The sequence below is a fragment of the Drosophila gunungcola genome (genome assembly GCF_025200985.1).
Source record: "Drosophila gunungcola strain Sukarami chromosome 2R unlocalized genomic scaffold, Dgunungcola_SK_2 000020F, whole genome shotgun sequence".
In the NCBI taxonomy this organism is placed as follows: Eukaryota; Metazoa; Arthropoda; class Insecta; order Diptera; family Drosophilidae; genus Drosophila; species Drosophila gunungcola.
Window position 1 is genome coordinate 916993 of NW_026453174.1, and position 19535 is coordinate 936527.

At 49.5% G+C, this 19535-nt stretch overlaps 6 protein-coding genes across 6 annotated transcripts; 4 read left to right on the forward strand and 2 right to left on the reverse strand.

Annotated features, from left to right (window-relative positions):
• The first annotated feature begins 169 nt into the window (after nucleotides 1–169).
• LOC128256555 (ubiquitin-fold modifier-conjugating enzyme 1) lies at nucleotides 170–968 on the forward strand. The gene is made up of 3 exons (XM_052986993.1): nucleotides 170–412; nucleotides 475–774; nucleotides 834–968. The coding sequence occupies exons 1-3, from the start codon at nucleotides 290–292 to the stop codon at nucleotides 903–905; spliced, it is 495 nt and encodes a 164-aa protein (XP_052842953.1). The 5' UTR covers nucleotides 170–289; the 3' UTR covers nucleotides 906–968.
• LOC128256546 (transmembrane protein 131 homolog) lies at nucleotides 957–6188 on the reverse strand. The gene is made up of 3 exons (XM_052986980.1): nucleotides 5420–6188; nucleotides 1648–5365; nucleotides 957–1583 (listed from the first exon to the last, which is right to left on the reverse strand). Exons 1-3 carry the CDS (start codon nucleotides 5981–5983, stop codon nucleotides 1126–1128), a joined length of 4740 nt encoding a protein of 1579 aa, XP_052842940.1. The 5' UTR covers nucleotides 5984–6188; the 3' UTR covers nucleotides 957–1125.
• Nucleotides 6189–8860: 2672 nt separating this feature from the next.
• On the forward strand, nucleotides 8861–15234 carry LOC128256468 (ATP-citrate synthase). Its single transcript, XM_052986857.1, is given in 10 exon segments — nucleotides 8861–9084; nucleotides 9164–9329; nucleotides 10756–10941; nucleotides 11004–11730; nucleotides 11791–12114; nucleotides 12711–12858; nucleotides 12939–13140; nucleotides 13142–14173; nucleotides 14232–14572; nucleotides 14638–15234. Coding segments are annotated over 9 exon segments (3288 nt in total). The 5' UTR covers nucleotides 8861–9084; nucleotides 9164–9170; the 3' UTR covers nucleotides 14807–15234.
• Nucleotides 15235–15313: 79 nt separating this feature from the next.
• Nucleotides 15314–16483, reverse strand: LOC128256473 (transmembrane protein 208). The gene is made up of 4 exons (XM_052986864.1): nucleotides 16324–16483; nucleotides 16103–16258; nucleotides 15906–16042; nucleotides 15314–15848 (listed from the first exon to the last, which is right to left on the reverse strand). Exons 1-4 carry the CDS (start codon nucleotides 16327–16329, stop codon nucleotides 15623–15625), a joined length of 525 nt encoding a protein of 174 aa, XP_052842824.1. The 5' UTR covers nucleotides 16330–16483; the 3' UTR covers nucleotides 15314–15622.
• A 212-nt stretch (nucleotides 16484–16695) lies between these two features.
• On the forward strand, nucleotides 16696–17685 carry LOC128256472 (peroxisomal membrane protein 11B). Its single transcript, XM_052986863.1, has 2 exons — nucleotides 16696–16946; nucleotides 17000–17685. The coding sequence occupies exons 1-2, from the start codon at nucleotides 16769–16771 to the stop codon at nucleotides 17551–17553; spliced, it is 732 nt and encodes a 243-aa protein (XP_052842823.1). The 5' UTR covers nucleotides 16696–16768; the 3' UTR covers nucleotides 17554–17685.
• Nucleotides 17686–17761: 76 nt separating this feature from the next.
• Nucleotides 17762–19424, forward strand: LOC128256471 (palmitoyltransferase ZDHHC3). The gene is made up of 4 exons (XM_052986862.1): nucleotides 17762–18192; nucleotides 18446–18667; nucleotides 18723–18935; nucleotides 19010–19424. Exons 1-4 carry the CDS (start codon nucleotides 17908–17910, stop codon nucleotides 19166–19168), a joined length of 879 nt encoding a protein of 292 aa, XP_052842822.1. The 5' UTR covers nucleotides 17762–17907; the 3' UTR covers nucleotides 19169–19424.
• Nucleotides 19425–19535: the final 111 nt, after the last annotated feature.

The window sequence follows — 19535 nt, forward strand, 5'->3', positions numbered from 1 at the left end:
TATCTATTTAGTCCAATCGTATTCTTTTAATTAATAACACATAACAGAAGATTAGTCCGATTAAAGAAGTTTGGAACCAAATTGTTTTAATAATGCCTATTTAAGTTCTCCCAATGAATTGACGTTAATATCGAATTCCCCTGGAAAAGCTTTCAACTACGCACCTGCCTGTACCCACCTCGCTCAGCTGTTGCAGTTGTCTCTTTCGCACGGCCAACCGTGAACGTGTCAACTGAACGCTTTTGTTTTCCCCCGATTTTTCCTTAATTTTGGTCACAATCCGGACGAGATGGTGGACGATAGCACCCGAAAAACGCTGAGCAACATTCCGCTGCTGCAGATTCGCGCTGGACCCAGGGAAAAGGATGTGTGGGTGCAGCGACTGAAGGAGGAGTACCAGGCCCTGATCAAGGTATGCATTTCCAGATAAGCAGTGTTCCCTTAGAGATTACATTGGCTCTTTCCCGTTTCCAGTATGTGGAGAACAACAAGCAGTCTGGAAGCGATTGGTTCCGATTGGAGTCCAACAAGGAGGGAACCAAGTGGTTCGGCAAGTGCTGGTACATGCACAATCTGCTCAAGTACGAATTCGACGTGGAGTTCGACATTCCAGTGACATATCCCACCACAGCTCCAGAGATTGCACTTCCGGAGCTGGATGGCAAGACGGCCAAGATGTACCGCGGTGGCAAGATCTGCCTGACGGATCACTTCAAGCCCCTGTGGGCCCGGAATGTGCCCAAGTTCGGAATCGCCCACGCCATGGCACTGGGTGTAAGTACTCTTTCCATACTCCTTACCATAGATCTCTCATGGCTAACTCTTCCCCACAGCTTGCTCCTTGGCTGGCCGTTGAGATACCGGACCTGATCGAAAAGGGCATCATCACCTACAAGGAGAAGTAGCTAAACTGAACTATTATACTTTAATTACTGGCCACAAAACAATGAACAAAGTTTGATATGAAAGTCATTTGCGTTTATTAGTCAAAAGTCAAATTTGAAAAGATCATTCTCAGCGTTCCTCCATCGTCGTCGCGTATCCTAGGTGTCTATGTGGTAAGAATTTCATTTGGTTGATTCGGTTTGATCAGTGAGCTTGCTCCTCGTCCTCCTCATCGTTCCCCTAGTTCATGTGATTGTTGTGGTTGTTGCGCTGCGAGGACTGGCGCCAAGTGTCGGACCAAATTGAGCTGGGCGAGGTGAAGGGATCGTACTGCGTGGGCAGTACGCTAATCTCGCCGGGATTAGCTGCATTTCCAGTTCCATTTCCAGTTGCTGCTCCCGGTTCTTGTGCAATGTTGTGCGTGTGCGTCTGGCGTGCATTCTGCTCCAGTCCTGGTGGAGGACGCATCACACCCAAGCTGCTGGATGGTGCTGCGTCCGGCCAGGTGGAGTATCCCAATGGCGACCAGTTGGTGGCCCAGTTGCTCGGCTCTGCCATGTTGGCCAAGAGCAAGAGCTTCTCCTGCTGCCTCTGCTGGATCTCCAGTTTCTGAGCCTGCTGTAGGAGTAGCTGCTGCTGCATGATCAACTCGCTGCGCTCCCACTGCTGCCGTTCCAGCTCCCGTTGGTCAAAGATGGCTAATGGAGGACAGAAAATAAACCATAAGAAACTTTTAGACTCTTTAGACCTGTCACTACTCACCATCTGCCGTTGGATAATCCACCTCTGCTGCATTGGCAAACAACGAATTACTGGCCGTGGCCGAAAGAGGCTCCCACAGAGAAGTCACTGCCGGCGGGGTGGCTGTCTTGCGGCTGTCGCCAATGGGTCCCAGGTCACTCGAAGACGATCCCTGGCTCCAGCCAAAGCCATTGTCAGCTGGCTTGGTCTGCAGCGCATCCCGGAACGAGACGCGGCTGTTCGTCTCCCAAGGTGAGCTGATGCATTTAAGGGCCTCTGGCGAAGCTGGTGGCGAGGCACTGTTTGCCGACTGCCCAAAGTTAAGTTTTTGGCGCTGCTTCCGGTCCGGCTTCTTGAATCCCCCCGCAGGTCCCGAGCCATTTGTCATCTTCGGATCCTTTCGGCGCTCCCGCTCTCTCTCCCTTCCCGGTGTCTTGCCCATTTTCTTGGCCGATCCATTCTGCTCCTTGAGAACGCGCGGCTCAGGTGCTTTGTTGGGCTTGGGCGATATGTTCTCCTGCTGCGGTGGACTTGATTTGGCCAAAGGCTTCGTGTCGTGTACCTCCACAACGGGCGTCGAGGGTTCCGGCTTAGGTTTGGCTGTCCCAAGGACCACGGCAGATGTTGGTTTCACCTTCTTCTGGGGCCGAACTTGAACAGGGACTGGAACTGGCTGTGGTGGCGATGGCGTTGAAGACTTCTTTGCGGGCTTTGCTGGTTCCGGCAGTGGAGGAACAGCTGCAGGAGGAGTGCTGACTGGAGTGCTCACCAGCGTCTTTGGTTTGGGTTTTTGCAGATGCTTGCTCAGCGCATTTATGTCCATGCTCCATGGCGACCAGGAGGAGGCCTTTGACTTTGACTTAGTTGTGGCGTTTTGGACACTCCGCTTGCGTAGTTCCTTAAGCTGGCCATTCCGGGCCTTCTGCTGCTGCTGCTGCACTGCCTCCGCCTTGGCCGCCGCCTCCTCGGCCTGCAGCTTCACAATATTCCGTAGATTAAACGTGGGCTGCAGCGGTCCCTTGTTCCTGGCCGCATCGTAGGCACTCTGCTGTGCCATTATGGCTTTCGCGTCGAAGACAGCCGCCACCAGAACCAGGCCAAAGCTGGCCAGGAGCACTGCCAGAGCGGCGTTCTTCAAGGAGGACTCCCAGCCAGGTCTCACCAGACGGGAGGCGCACAGTTCCACACTTTCCGCTGGCATTTGTGCCAGCAGTAGGTAGCTGATGTCGTAGGTGAGGTTCGTAAGCAGCGTCAGCGAGCGTTTGACCCGCGAGGCAGTGAAGTCCGTGCTGAAGGCGATCTCCACCTTGCGGGTCTCATTCTCGGCCAGATCAAAGCCCTCGCAGTCCATGACTTTAAAGCCAAAGTCCTCACACGGCAGCGAGCCAATGAGAAAGCCTTCGATCCTCATGGGGATAACACCAGAGTTTCGGGCTGTGAAGCTCCGAGTGGCTACCACTGCTCCATTTCCGGCCTGACAGCCCTGGAACTGATCGGTGGCCAGCTCAAAGAGCAGCGGCGAGGCGGATCCCGGCCGACGGTTCCCAAAACGGAACTGCGATTGCACTGCACGGGCCTGCAGCCACACGGCCTCGTACAGCGTAAGGTTGCTCCTCACGTGCAGCAGGGTGCAGTACTTCTCCGGCGCCTGGGCACTAAACGTGATGGGGATGTTGAGACTTGCGCCTCCGGGAAGCAGGATGGGATCACCGGCCTCTGGCAGGGAGAAAACCTCCCTGTCCGTGAGATAGCAACTCGTGGAGCTCACGTCGATCACCTCGTGCGGCAGTGACAGCTGGGTACGGCGCGCAAACGCCGGATCCGACAGGAAGTAATCGAGCAGCAGCGGATGCTGGGAGGGATTCGTCAGCGTGATCCATTGGCGCTGCACCTGGCCAACCTCTATGGCCGGCGTGGGCGGGATCGGCTGGAATTGCACCAGCTTCGGCCATTCTATGGTAATGGCGAAGTCCAGCTCAAGGGGCGGCAGCTCCTCGCTGTGCAGTGTAAGGGACATGGATGACATCTGGCGCCGCAACTGCCTGAAGAGTTCCGTGCGCTGCCGCAACTCCACTCCGTTATAGAGGAGATTATTGTTGATGACGCCTCCGCTTCCATCGCCGCCGCCGCCGCCTGGAACGCTGGGGAAAATGGCTAGATCATTTGTGGACTCCTTGATGTAGCACTGATTGCGACACACAGCCGCCGGCTCAAAGTAGATGCGTCCCACCTTGGTCAGCGTCTGCGGCGCAATCGTAGTGCCCTTCGCGTTGAAGTCCTTGAAACGCAGGCCCACCGGCAGGGCGAAGGATATGCTCTTCACGTGCACCGGGTGCGTGAAGCTGGAGCGGATGCTCAGCACGGCGGTGCACATTTTGCCCGGAAAACAGTTCTTGAAGTTGAGCTGCTCTTGCTCAATCTCCAACTGACCCACTGAGGCCTCGAACTTGACGCGCACGCGAATTACCTCGTGCGGCGTCCACACCTTGAGGGTTCCGAGCGTGGCTTCCGCCTCGTACGTCTGGATGGCCAACTTGAATACGGCACTCTCGCCGGCGCCCACCTCCGAGCATAGATGCCAGCGCCTGCTCTCGTTCTCCAGCTCCTCGTGTTCCGTGGACCGACAGCCCAGGAAGGTGCTCTGCGAGTAGACGGTCTTCGGGTGCTTGAAGAACCAGTTGGTTATCTTCACGGACACTGGGTTGTCGTTGCGCAGGATCACGAATCCGTCGCGCGACATCTCGGCGAATGGCACAGTGCCCAGATCGAGCTCCAGGTTGTACGCCTCTTCCTCCTTGGAAGACTCGTGGGTAATGTTAAGCACAAATGGCTGCGTGGACACGTGTAGGCGTCCACTGCATGAGACCAGGGGAAGCTTAAAGACTGTGACGTTCGTCTCAATCCTCAGATAGGATTCGAACGGCACCTGGTCGTTTAGAAGATTTAGGCGCAGCAGCTCCACTGATTCACCTGGCTGCATTAGTATCCTGGGATCGCCCACTAGGGTTACCTCTAATATGGATTCGTCCACCGGTTTGCTGAGACTCACGTTGAACAGGGTGAGGGGCATTGCGAAGTTGTTGCGCACCACCAGCGATCGCTTCCTCTCCAGCGGTGCACCCTCACCGCCCTCCGGCGAAGTGGTCACAAACTTAGTGACATTCCCGTCGAAGGAGAGCCCTCCTTGGAAGATTTCTGCCCGCACCAGCACCGTGAATGGCTGATCCGCCTCCGCACTGGAACTGAAACTGGAGCTGGACTGGTTACTGCTGATCACCAGCAGATCATTGATGGTCTCGCTGCCCTCGAACAGTCTGGCGTCCAACACGATGCTCGTGTTGTTGGCGTCGAACGAGAGCCCGGGAATCTGGCGCAGGTAGCTGCCGAAGAGCAGGCGGCTCTCATCGTTCCGCACATCCAGCTTGAACTGCAGGGCATCCGGAGCATTTAACGTGGCCACTCGGCCAAAGTCCGCCAGCGGATTGCGGGCGTAGGGCGAGTGCCGTGGCAGGATCTCGAACTCGACGGGAATGACCAGGACGTTCTCCTGGCCAAGATCCAACTCCTGCTCGGCGATCTTGATGCGTATGTAGGCACTGTGATTGCCAGCAGTGCGGCCATGGAAGGAGATCCTAATGACCGGCTTCAACGTGTGTGGCGGAATCTCCCACAGATTTTGTGGGCCCTCCGAGCCACCGCTGGGCAGCTCCAACTGGAACTCGCCGCCGCTGCTATATATCTGGGGATAGATGGTGATAAGCACTGACTATACATGATGTTCAAGTATCCCTACCTCGAGTATCTGCAGCGGCCGCTCGTGCGGATTGTACATGTGGATCTCTGGCGTTAGCGTGGCATTCATGGGCGCCTTGATCCCCACCAGCGGCTTTAGCCGGTACGGACACTCACTGCCCTCGCCCCGCACCGCCAACTCGGCCTGGCCGAAGGAGGTGTGGATGAGCACGTCGCCGGCCATGGCGCCCAGTTTCCGCGGCAGGAATACCACGCTGAAGGTTGTGTTGCCCTGAGGGGGCACCTCCCGGGTGCCCAAGAAGCTGCTGTAGAAGGCCGGACTTGGCCCGGCCACCGCGTTCAGCTGGAGCGTTCGGTTGGCGTGCTGATTGAACAGCGTCACCGTCTGGGAGCGCGCCTGACCCACGGACCACGTTCCAAAGTCTAGGCGGGATGGCACGAGCAGAAGGTCGCGGAGCAGTTGGCCCAGGGCCTGGACATGATGCGGCTCCTGGCGTCCCAGGAAGCCCTCCTGCAGCACCTTCTCGCCGTGGGCGCCCAGGGTGAGCAGGAAGATCAGGATGAGTAGCTGCAGGAGCGACCTCATCTGCGTTTGTGTTGACATGGTGAAGTTCTCCGTGTGTGTGTTTGTGTGCTTGGGCGGCGGTTGCGCTGCTCCGGCTGGCCCACTTCCTGTTCCTGTCCAGCTGGTAATCTCGATCGTGGTTTCCTTGGCGCTACGCTTTATTTATATTATCCAATATCAGCCAAAAATTATTATCGCTTTTCAGAGTGACCGTGGCGCAACAGATAAAATATACCATCCGGTTGGGAGTATTTTTATTAAGGAATTTATTTTTAAGTACCTCAAATATACCGCTAAATGAAGTGGTTTTTATTTATTCGATCAGCAGGTGGAGTGATTTGAATGATCGTTGTTTCATATTCTTGATAATATCGTAGTTAATTTCAGGACTAATATAACTATTTTTAAATTGATAAAAATTAAAAAAAAAGTAAACAAATGAAGAGGAGTTGGTCTGTAGGTCGACTCACCTTTAACTTTGCTAATATAATTTTTATTTTGTGGAACATTTGGTCACTGGCTTTGAAAATGTTGTATACCGTTAAAAAGCTTGATGTATAGAGCAACCATTTTTTTTTTGGGAAATAAACAAATAATATAAGGTGCAAAAATATTATGATTTAAAAATATGGATAAACTTCCAAGAAGCCAAAACGCTCGAAAAGTTTCAAATATTCAGAATGCATGTATTTTGAAGTCCTGTTTAAGAAAAAATCGTCCATAGTTTGCGACAAGAACGATTTCTTGAAAATAGACCAAAAAAACCTTTAAAAAAATTGCTTCTGGTTGCTATTATTGTTTTTATTTTTGTTGTAGGTTTTTCTTAAAATATGTTTAGTTTTTTTTGGTATTATTTTATTTTTTGTTATGGCCTTTTTTTGCAGATATGGTGCAGAAAGCAAGAAAGGTATGAGGCAAAAATTCTTTAAATATTAATTACGCGATTTTTGTTAAAATTTTTTTTTTAATTTTGCCTGCATATATATTTTGATGCTTTTTTTTCCAATAATATTTTGATAACATTCACGAACGCGATAGTGTATCGATGAACGTTAAGATAGTTTGCTCATCCCTGTCTAGGTGGTGCTGCCAGATCGGCCCGTCATTTTAAAATTATTGTTAGAAAGCAACCTACTTTGTTGATATCTCCTTAAATATCAACTTTACCGGAAAAAGCTACTTAACAAAAAATGGGTATTTTAAATTGACCTTGAACATTTGTTTGGATGTGTTTTTTGATAAAGGTCGTATTTTGCAAGAAATTGCCAAAAAACCAGAAATAACGGTATTTACCTATATTTTTCAAGAAACCGATCTTCTCGTAAGCTTTGACCTATTTATTCGTAGTCCGGACTCAGAAATACATGGAGCCTGAAAATTTGTAAGTGATCTTGGGTTGGGGCTTTTCGGAAGTTCAGCCAAAAATATATAAGGTTTTGGCCTAAAAAAATTAGAAATTATCAAAAACTATTTCTAAAATTTTAAACTTGGTTTTTTTAACATAACTATTGATGTTCGTACTTAATAGTATCTGATAAATTAATTTTGTATTTTTTGGTAATTGTTTGGAATGAATAACTATTGTTTGTAACCTTGTTCTATTAAAATTTAAGGTGTTTTTAAAACATTTTTTATAAAATAAAAATAAATTTGGTGGTCGACTTCTATAAATCAAATCTGGCTTAAGCTTGGCATTAAACTCTTCTTTGAATTTATTTTTATCAAGTAAATATTTTTTAAATATGCGTTGTATGGGCTTATAATAAACTGATGCCCTAAGTTGTTATTTATTTGTTAACGCCTATTTCTGTCAATTAAATATGTTTTTGATATATTTATTTAAATTTATTTAAAACCTTCGAAAAAATTCTTTATATATTTTAGTACCCTTTCTAAAGAGCTCACTGTTTTCACAATATTTGTTCAAGATTTCTGTTGCACACTTTTAGGCTTGTTGTGTTTACGCTGAAAAGAATGATCGAAATGTATTCGAATGAGTTATCGAATTTCGCCCATCGCTGCAAACTGCCATCACTAGTTTATAAAAAAACGACAACCAAAAGAAAGTTGCAGTTTAGTTTACGTGTTAAAATAAATCGCAGGTCGTAGGCTGATATAATTAAAGTGAGTTTAAATCATATCTGATATTAGCTCGGTAGTTCTTCATACTTATATCCACCCTCTAATCTGAGCTAAAATAGTGAGCAACAGCAGAAAACATGAGATCGTTCGGCTTGCTACACAAACACGCACGCACACTCACACACCCACACACATATCCGCTCAATATTGCAAAAATATTAATGAGAAAATCTGCAAAACGTGTTGCAATAAATAGTGGCGAAGACCAACGGCTATTTTACCCACAAACGGTGATGCAACAGCCCTATTGATTTTGCCCACTTTCACCGCTTACAACATTTCGGTTTTAGTTTCGGTTTTAGTTTCACCAGCGCACACTGCTGAAATCCAATTTCCATACGCATCAGCAAGGCGTGAACTTCGTTTCCAGATGTAAATTAGACCCCCATGTGTACTTGCAAAGTCATCACCCCCTTGAAATGTGCTCTTTTTGGAATTAGATTGGCGAGCAATAGCTTTGGAGGTACTTCGGAGAAAGTTTCAGCCCTTTGCCTGAGTGACCCACTGACTAAGTGGGTTTCAATGCAATGACATGATGATAACCGGTTCCAAAAGACTCGCATATACATAGGTTGGTCCCCCCACTCAATGGTCCAGGGCCAGATCCCGTTGCCGTTGTGGCCCTAATCTCTGGTTAATTCTCTGGTTAACTAAAAGAGAGCGAGAGCCTCTAGTATATCACCCGAAATTCTAGAGACCCGAAGTCGCAGCCGAAGCAGCGCTCCGAAATCGAAATCAGAATTCACGCCTGTTGCTGGCTCACTTCATTTTCATGGCTGGTGCTGTCGCGTATTCGATTTCAGTTTACTCCCAGACCCACGACGTGCGGGTTGACTAGACTAACTGCCAGACCTCCAAAGCTAAACCAACCCCGGCACGCACACTTCCAAGCGAACTCGAAACCTATTGCACCTGCACATATTCGACATATTCGCCGCCGCGCTCTAATCAATTCTAAGTAAATAAATCAAAGTTTGAAAGTACAGGCAAAGTCAACGGTACGCGTTCCTCCTCTATTCGCCTTTGAAGCTGTCTTTACTAGATCTTTACTAGACTGTCCTCTGATCTTGCTTGCAGCTCCATCATGTCGGCGAAAGCAATCACGGAGGCCTCCGGCAAGGACATCCTGAACCGCCATCTCAATGCCCACGGCGCCGGCGCGGCCACCTGCCGCTTTGCTACAGTAAACTCCACGACAGACTGGTCCAAGCTGGCCGTCGACCAGCCCTGGCTGCTGACCACGGTAAGTGCCAGTTAAAAATAGCCGCGCAACTCGCTGATATGCAGGAACAAAAAATGGGGCCAGCGACAAATAAACGCTTGGCGGGATCGCTATTGACATTGAACTTGACCCCGCAGAGCGTCCACCAACACGCCGCCAATGGGTGACTAAGCGCGCTCCTGATAAGCACGATTTTGGCGCAAGTCGGGCGAGTGATTCGCCTGAGTCTGCAGCGTAGACTGAGGGACAGCTCACCCCTGCCTTTATCAGATTGTCCAGGTCGCGTGGCATGGCGTGGTCTTGGGCCGATCGGTTATCCGGCGGTGCATCAGGCTCACCTCATTTGCGAGCACGATAAGCGTGCGTGGGAGCAGATTGGGATAGCTCTGTAGCCAAGTACTTATCTATTGGGCAATTCGGGGAACACTAGTATGGGGTGGGAATTCAATGTAGACGAAATCTTATCTATAAGAGTTTTGTTTATATTGTTTAAATTATATCATATTATGTCATATATACTAATGAAATATATTTCGATGAAAATGGGGTTGAGGTAACTAACCTATTGTTGGTGACGCTTTATTATTGAGGAAAATTTTAGAAGGCGGTTTTTTTATCTATACGGTTTTTGTTTTTGCACAAGCACGTTTACTATTGAAAGTCAAGTACTTGAAATCTTATCTTATTTGTTGATTTTAGAGGGAGCGTCCCCAATCTTGGTTTTATTGCGAAAATCCCATATTATGAATATATGATTATTTTTTCAAGAATGTTTTCCAATTCTGAAAATCCAAAAACTGCTTAATCTTATCTTAAACTTCGGGTATTAATTTGAGGGCGAATCCAGTCGTCAACCCGTCGTTTAAAGTGGGCCAATTTAGTGACTATATTTGCTGAAGAATCCCCCCTGATAAATATGTTTGAAATGACTGAATTCTTAATTGGGCACAAACTTTGTTTGCTATAGTATAGATTAGTTTGTATAGCTAAACTAAAACATAAATGCGTTTCTTAAAGACCTGTCTTTAATTTAAATATTTACCCCAAAGAAAAGAGCAAATGGATATTGTTTTTTGGGCTATATGTAATTGCAGTACAAAGTTGATCGCCTGACGACTCGAATGACTTTCTGTAGCCGCACTGTTTGCTCAATTTTGACTCGTACGATCTTCTAACAAGCATCCGAGATGTGTTTTTGTGTGGGCACAAGCACAAGTACACAAGTACAAGTTCGGGTAAGGGTACGAGTACGAGCATTGTCATTGCCAATGACGCGGGAACGACCCCTGGCGCTATCGGCTGATCTTGCCGACAGATGCTTATTGTTGGAACCGGCTTTCTGCTGACGTCGAGCTCAAAAGGCTCAACAGTTCAACGATTTGTCGCTTATTTTATTTTTATTTTTAAACATCATATTTAATTAGCACCGTCCTTTTCTTTGTTGCAGCCGCTTGTGGTCAAGCCCGATCAATTGATCAAGCGTCGAGGAAAGCTGGGTCTGATTGGCGTCAAGAAAAACTTCGAGCAGGTTAAGCAGTGGATTGGCGAGCGTCTCAACAAGGACCAGAAGATCGGCAATGCCGTGGGCAAGCTGCGTAACTTCATCATCGAGCCTTTTGTGCCGCATACGGATGTAAGTTCTTAAGAGTTTCCGGCTTGAAATATATTTCTTAATGTTTATACGAAATCCCCTAGGCTGAGGAGATGTACGTGTGCATTTACTCACATCGCGCAGCCGACACCATCCTGTTTTATCACCAGGGAGGCGTTGATATTGGCGATGTGGATGCCAAGGCCGTGAAACTGGATGTGCCTGTGAACTCTACACTGTCGCTGGCCGACGTCAAGAGCAAGCTGTTGAAGGAAGTCAAGGATGCTGGCACCAAGGAGCGCATTGCCAAGTTCATCAGCGCTCTGTACACCACCTTTGTGGACCTGTACTTCACCTACCTGGAGATAAACCCTCTGGTGGTGACAGCCGACAATCTGTACATTCTGGATTTGGCGGCTAAGCTGGACTCGACCGCAGACTTCATCTGCCGTCCGAAGTGGGGCGAGATTGACTATCCGCCACCCTTCGGGCGGGATGCCTATCCCGAGGAGGCCTACATCGCAGATCTGGACGCCAAGAGCGGTGCTTCGCTCAAGCTGACGATTCTCAATCGTAACGGGCGCATTTGGACGATGGTGGCGGGCGGTGGCGCCAGTGTCATCTACTCGGACACCATTTGCGATCTGGGTGGAGCCTCCGAGCTAGCCAACTACGGAGAGTACAGTGGAGCTCCTTCGGAGCAGCAGACGTACGAGTACGCCAAGACGATCCTCAACCTGATGACCTCCTCGCCCAAGCATCCTGATGGCAAAGTGCTGATAACGGGAGGTGGCATTGCCAATTTCACCAACGTAGCGGCGACCTTCCAAGGTGAGACACTGCTGTTCCCTATCTTATCAGCAATCAATCTAAATGCGTTTCCCATTGCAGGCATCATCACCGCCCTGCGCGAGTTCCAGCCCAAGCTGGCCGAGCACAACGTTTCGATATTCGTGCGACGCGCTGGACCCAACTACCAGGAGGGGCTCAGGAGGATGCGGGACTTTGGCAGCACCCTGGGCATTCCACTGCACGTCTTCGGGCCCGAGACACACATGACCGCCATTTGTGGAATGGCGCTGGGCAAGCGGCCCATTCCCCAAGCGGCCAGTGTGGAGTTCTCCACGGCCAACTTCCTGTTGCCCGGTGGGCAGCAGGCCCAGGCGGATCTCAAGGCGGCCAGCGATGCCACCGAGGCCCTGGGCTCCGGTTCCGGTAAGTGGAACGGCATGGAGTGTGCAAGTAGCTGGGTGTTTGATGAGTTTATGTACGGCTAACCCGGGATATCACTAATCCATTTTAGCTGTAACCCCATGAACTGTTTGTATCCCTGCTACGGACTGCAAAGCATCGATCGTCCTCACTTATCTGATCTCTCTCTCTTTTCTCTCTCTGTATTTTGTATGTTTGCATTGATCGCCCTCGACTGCAACGACAACAAATCTTGTCGCCACACTCACCAACAATTTAAAAAAAAATACAAAAATCCACATAAACCACCACCAAATTAATACCTAAACCAAAACCAAAACCAATTTGAAATGCTCGTTTGGCCGACCGATTTGCACCCGATCCGATTCCACCTGACCACCTGATATACCTCATAACCCCGTGTTCGTGTAATCTGTGTGTTTGTGTTTCGTACTGGTTTGTCAATCTTCTACACGTCCTGATCTCGCTCTCTGCTCCTCCATCATCATCCAATCGATCCCCGACATCGATCTTGAATCTCGTCTCTCGACTCGTTCCATTTGGGATAGCCCTGAGCCCGACCGCAGCTAAACCGATTAAACTACCACCTATCTCAGCAGATGAGGGCGACAGCGTTAGCGCCACCGGTGCTCAGCGCAATGGGTCAAGTCTGAACCGCAAGTTCTTCTCCAACACCACCAAGGCGATTGTGTGGGGCATGCAGCAGCGGGCGGTGCAGTCGATGCTTGACTTTGACTTCATCTGCAGGTAAGTGCCAAACCAATTTCCCATTAAAAGGAATAACATCCAAATCGGTTCACTCTAATACTCACATTTCCAACTTTCAGACGCGATGAGCCCTCTGTGGTGGCCATGGTGTATCCCTTTACCGGCGACCACAAGCAAAAGTACTACTGGGGCCACAAGGAGATCCTCATTCCCGTATACAAGAAGATGTCCGATGCCATCCACAAGCACAAGGATGTCGACGTTATGGTCAACTTTGCTTCCATGCGCAGCGCTTACGAGTCCACGCTTGAGGTGCTCGAGTTTCCCCCAGATCCGCACCGTGGCCATAATCGCCGAGGGCATTCCGGAGAACATGACCCGCAAGCTGATCATCGAGGCGGACAAGAAGGGCGTGGCCATCATTGGACCGGCCACCGTGGGAGGTGTTAAGCCCGGGTGCTTCAAGATTGGCAACACGGGCGGTATGCTGGACAACATTCTGCACTCGAAGCTGTACCGTCCAGGCAGTGTGGCGTATGTTTCCCGCTCCGGAGGCATGTCTAATGAGCTGAACAACATCATCTCGAAGGCCACCGACGGTGTGATCGAGGGCATCGCCATTGGCGGTGATCGCTACCCAGGCTCCACCTTCATGGATCACATTCTGCGCTACCAAGCCGATCCGGAGACCAAGCTGATCGTGCTGCTGGGCGAAGTCGGTGGCACTGAGGAGTACGACGTGTGCGCCGCTCTGAAGGACGGACGCATCACGAAGCCACTTGTGGCATGGTGCATTGGAACATGCGCCAGCATGTTTACTTCCGAAGTCCAGTTTGGCCACGCCGGATCCTGCGCGAATTCCGATCGCGAGACGGCCACTGCTAAGAACAAGGGCCTGCGGGAGGCTGGCGCTTACGTTCCGGATTCCTTCGACACGCTGGGCGATCTCATCCATCACGTTTACGGTGAGCTGGTCAAAACTGGTCGCGTGGTGCCCAAAGAGGAGGTGCCGCCACCAACCGTGCCCATGGATTACTCGTGGGCCCGTGAGCTTGGCCTCATCCGCAAGCCCGCCTCCTTCATGACCTCCATTTGTGACGAACGTGGCCAGGAGCTCATCTACGCAGGAATGCCCATCAGCGAGGTGCTGAGCAAGGACGTCGGCATCGGTGGCGTCATTTCGCTGCTCTGGTTCCAGCGCTGCCTGCCCTCCTACGTGTGCAAGTTCTTCGAGATGTGCCTGATGGTCACTGCGGATCACGGACCCGCCGTTTCTGGCGCCCACAATACCATTGTGTGCGCACGTGCTGGCAAGGACCTAGTGTCCTCAGTCGTCAGCGGTCTGCTGACCATTGTAAGTTAACAACATCAATTAGATTTAACATAATTACTCAGTCATAACACAATTAAAGGGCGATCGCTTTGGAGGTGCTCTTGACGGTTCGGCCCGACAGTTCTCGGAGGCGTACGACACCAACCTGCACCCCATGGAGTTCGTGAACAAGATGCGCAAGGAGGGCAAGCTTATTCTGGGCATAGGTCACCGAGTAAAGTCGATCAACAACCCGGATGTGCGCGTCAAGATCATTAAGGAGTTCGTGCTGGAGAACTTCCCTGCTTGTCCGCTGCTTAAGTACGCCCTGGAGGTTGAGAAAATCACCACCAACAAGAAACCGAATCTTATCCTCAATGTGGACGGCGTGATAGCCACCGCCTTTGTGGACATGCTGCGCAACAGCGGCTCATTTACCAGGTGAGTGGATAAAGGTGGCAGGAGTTTAAAGAGCGGGAAATAATCCAAAAACATTATACTTTCAGTGAGGAGGCACAGGAGTACATCAATGTGGGCGCCATCAACTCGCTGTTCGTGCTGGGACGCAGCATAGGATTCATTGGCCACTACATGGACCAGAAACGACTCAAACAGGGCCTGTACCGCCACCCGTGGGACGACATCTCCTACGTCATTCCCGAGCAGTACAACTAGGCGGGCAGATGGAGCCGCGACGATGTTATATATTTACGTATATACAAGCATATATTATTCGGAAGTTGTTGTAGTTAAGCACAGATACAGATGTATGATGTTAGGCAAAGAGGTCACCCGCTCCGCTGGCTGGAAGGATCCATCCCGGTTAATCCGCGCATGTACCTCACCCCAGTTCTTCCCTTCCCCTCTCACACCTAACCTGCATTTAAAGTTCTTAAGTTACCATCATTACCCTCGTTGTTTTTGTAAGTGGTGTCGCGTGTTTCGGAGCCCCTTTGGGGTTTTGGAATCTATAGACCTAGTGAAATCTAGAGCTCCGGGCCGCACAACACAACCCAGCATAACACTATTTGATACTTTTATACTTTAGTTTGGATGCTCACAATTGTCTAGCCAACAAGAGAATAAATTGTTGCAAAAGCTTATTTTATTTTGATCCCCGTTTACTGCTCATGATTTCACTCCCTTTGCCAGCATCTCGAAGAGAAACGGACACTGCACTAGTTCCTGCTGCACTGAAGCACATTTATTTATAAACAATTACACGAATATATTTACAATGCACAAAAATTAGGCGTGGGCGCCCTTTTGGGAAATGCAATTTCCCTCGCAGAGCCTGTCGTCTTCGAAAATTCACCGCAATTAAACCGCACAAATGCTTTGACTAAACTAAACCCGTGAATTGTCTTTTGTCTCGAGCAGTTTAATTTGCTGAACATTTAACAATTGGGAAACGCATACACAACTAAGCGTCGAATCTCATTAGAACCAGGAACCCCTTAACCACTAAAGCGTGTAGAGAAGTGGCTCCTTCTATCTCATGCGTCGCATCTTGCGCTCCATCTTCTTCTGCTTTTTCTCGTCCACCTCGGGATTCTCCTCCTGGGCGTTTCGCTGTGAGAGCCAAGGCTGGATGACGGTGCCCCAGAGCATCCAACCAGCACGGACTGGCGCCAGTAGCAGCACCAGCCAGAAGTAGTTTGAGATGAGGGCCAGCAGCAGGGTGCCGGAGGTGAGGATTATGAGGTCCTTGACGTTTCTGAAAGGGAAGTGCTGTGTAAGAAAAGTGCTTATAGATTACCCTAAGTGCACTTACTCCGCAATGCCGCCCTCCATGTTCAGATCGTTGCCGGAGTCCACAAGAGCCCCGCTGTCCGAGTATTTCGCCCGTGACATAAAAGCCATAAACTGATAGGAGCTGCCAAGGATCAGCACAGCCAGGATGTGCATGAACTATTGGGTAGAGAAGTGCATGAGCAAAAATACAGAAAGGGTACTCTTCCACTACCTTACCACAGAGGTCTTGGTCACTTCAAAGACCAGGAAACTGAGGAGAAGAGCGGGTGCACTGCATCCTATGGCCATGTTCCGGTAGAAAGCCAGTGTCGTCTTGTTTTCCTCCACGATTTGCTTGGCGCCTTTCGTGGCCTGTTTGCCCTTCTGTTGGGGCTGCAAGTGCACAGAAGATTTGATGTAATCCTCGAGAGCATGGTCTTTGTGCTGGATTCACTTACTGCCATGATGGGACTGCTAGTTGTGTGTCAGGAATTTCAAAAGCTAAATCGGACCACTTTTTACGTGGCGACAAATTTTCAACAAGACAAAAGTGTTAAAAAACGGATTTCTGATAGGGGAACAGTGTTGGAAAATGCGACAGGGGAGAAGAGTTAAAGGGGTTTTTTTGCCTTTATAAATGAAAATTACGAAATTGGTTATTTAATTATTTGTTATATATTTAGTTTGCATTTTTAGCTCTTACAAATCTTTCATTAATAACAAATTGATTCCCCTATAAGCATTTCCCCTTACATCCATGCACCCCGCCTTTTTAGAAATGGAAGAGCGGCCATTCACAGCGAATTGCGCAACAGCTGATGCCCCCAGCCAAACATTCGACCTTTGGATTTTGGATCTGGCTTAATTTTGAATTGGCTGCACAAACAGTTCTTTGGTCACAACATGAACATGGATCAACTGGTGCAGCTGAACAACCAGGCTGGCGGTAGGGACAAGATTGCCCGGCTTATCCAGTATGCCTCGAGGGCGATGTGGGACTCCTTGGAGGCCGCCAACTCCAGTCCTGCGTTGGTGGATAACTTCAAAACGATTGAATACATCCTGAGCACATTCCGAAAGCGTGAGTATCCTTCTGAACTGCTGGATGACACAACTTATACCTCGTAATTCCAGTGCTTCGCTTCGGCAAGTGCGTCGATGTATTCTACGGCACCCTGAAGACCATCCACTATCCGGATCTCACCATCCGAGTGACGCTCACCCTGAGCAAGCTGTCCCAGTCGCTGTTCCTCTTCGCCGACCACTTTCTCTGGCTGGCCAGAACAGGATTGACGACGGTGAACGCCAAGCGATGGTCCAGTATCGCCAACAAGTACTGGCTCTTTTCGATCATCATGAACCTGTGCCGCGATTTCTACGAGATCCTGAGGGTACTGGACCTGCATCGATCCGGCTGCAAGGGCGGAATCTCGCGCTGCCGCATCCCCACCAGTATCAACTCGCCGCAGGACTTTAAACGCCTGGCCCTGCAGTCCTATGTCCTGATGCAGGGACACAAGGACATCGTGGTGGACACGGTGAAGAATGTTTGCGACTTCTTCATCCCCCTGACGGCTCTGGGCTACACAAGTCTCACGCCTCGGACAATAGGACTCCTGGGGGCAATTTCATCGCTCGCCGGACTCTGGGCTCTACTGGAACCCAAGGCCAAGTTAACGCCTGCATAACACCTGATATTGGTAACCTTGTAGATAAGGGCTCCCCCATTCTTTGTATCTATTTTTTACTTGTTGTATTGTACTTGTAGTTGTGGTCGGATTAAGTTGAAGATAAACGAACGATTTTATGAAACTGTGAAACCCACCTTACTAATCCGCCCCCACTGTAGGCGCCTTCTGGTGAATGGCAAACAGCTGACGCCGAAGTGCTGCGCTGTGAATGGCGCATTTCTTCAGTTGTGTTTTTTGTTTCGCTTGGCCTTTTATCAAACGCCTTTTGGCTAATGGTCCGCCGTCCGGTCGCGTTATCACGGAATTGACGAGGCTGATGCGTCACCTGTGCGTGGGCTGCATCCGGACACCATGAACTACTCCTACTCAGCGCTGTCGCCCGGCGGCGGAGGATTCGGAGGAGTAGACCAGCACAACCGATGCTGCGGGAACAAGGCTTGGTGTGTCAAGGACATCTGCGGCATCGTCTGCGTTGTGATGACCTGGCTGCTCATCCTTTTCGCCGAGTTCGTGGTCATGCGCCTGATCCTCCTGCCCAGCAATTACACGGTCTTCAGCACCATCAACATGGTCGTATTCCAGGCGCTCGCCTTTCTCGCCTTTGCCTCCCACATTCGCACAATGCTTTCGGATCCGGTGAGTGGGTTACGGGCACTAATGGTAGCGTATCTATATCAAGGTCGATGTACTTTTTTTTACCTTATCTGTGTAGGTGGTAAAATGCCTAAAGGGCATTAATGTTAAAATACAATAATTACTATTATACTAAATAATGATATAAATAGAAAATATTGATTACTATGAATCCAAAAACTTTCAGAACTTGTTAATTATATGTTTACCAGATTAATTATAATGCCATAAATGTAATCTCTTTAAACCTTTATAGGGTGCTGTTCCCCGGGGCAACGCCACTAAGGAGATGATCGAGCAAATGGGCTACCGCGAGGGTCAGATGTTCTACAAGTGCCCGAAGTGCTGCAGCATTAAACCAGAGCGAGCCCATCACTGCTCCGTTTGCCAGCGATGCATTCGCAAGATGGACCACCACTGTCCGTGGGTCAACAACTGCGTGGGCGAGAACAACCAGAAGTACTTTGTGCTCTTCACCGTAAGTGCAGCACTCTTACCATGTCGATCTGACACTTTAATTACTCTTTTTTTAGTTCTATATAGCTTCGATCTCTGTGCACACGCTCTTCCTAGTGCTCACCCAGTTCGCGGAGTGCGTGAAAAACGACTGGCGCACCTGCTCGCCGTACTCTCCGCCGGCCACTATTTTCCTGCTGCTCTTTCTCACCTTCGAGGGCTTGATGTTCGGCATTTTTACCATCATCATGCTGGCCACTCAGCTGACGGCCATCCTAAACGATCAGACGGTGCGTGCTTTGCTCTCTTCAACTGCTTGGGATTTGCCGGTTAACTTTCTACCATTTATCTCTCTGTCCAACAGGGCATTGAACAGCTGAAGAAGGAGGAAGCCCGCTGGGCCAAGAAGTCACGACTCAAGAGCATCCAATCGGTGTTTGGACGTTTCTCGCTGGCTTGGTTTTCGCCATTCACGGAACCCTCGTGCCGCACAAGGTTCAACTCGCACTTCTACTCGGTCTGAGGAGGTGACTGGGAGCACGGACTAGCTTAATCGAACAATACTAACCAACAAACCAACTAACGTACAAGGGCAACAAGTAGCCGCCACTTGTTGCACCGCTGAGTGCAATTTTTTATTTGGCAATTGCTACTTTTCGATCAATTGTCAACTATATTTACTAAAAATTGTATGTATGTGTGTGTGCTTAGGCCTAAGCAAAGGGATTAAACACTCATTGCCTTAGCCAGTACTTACCTGAGAGCCCTACTAAATGAAATGCCTTGTGTATATTTTGTATTCGCCATGGGGTGAGAGTCCCCAGAACCAGAAGTCATGCGCGGCACCTCTGATCATCTTCAGGAGAGTTCGCTCGCTCGTCTCGGGACGG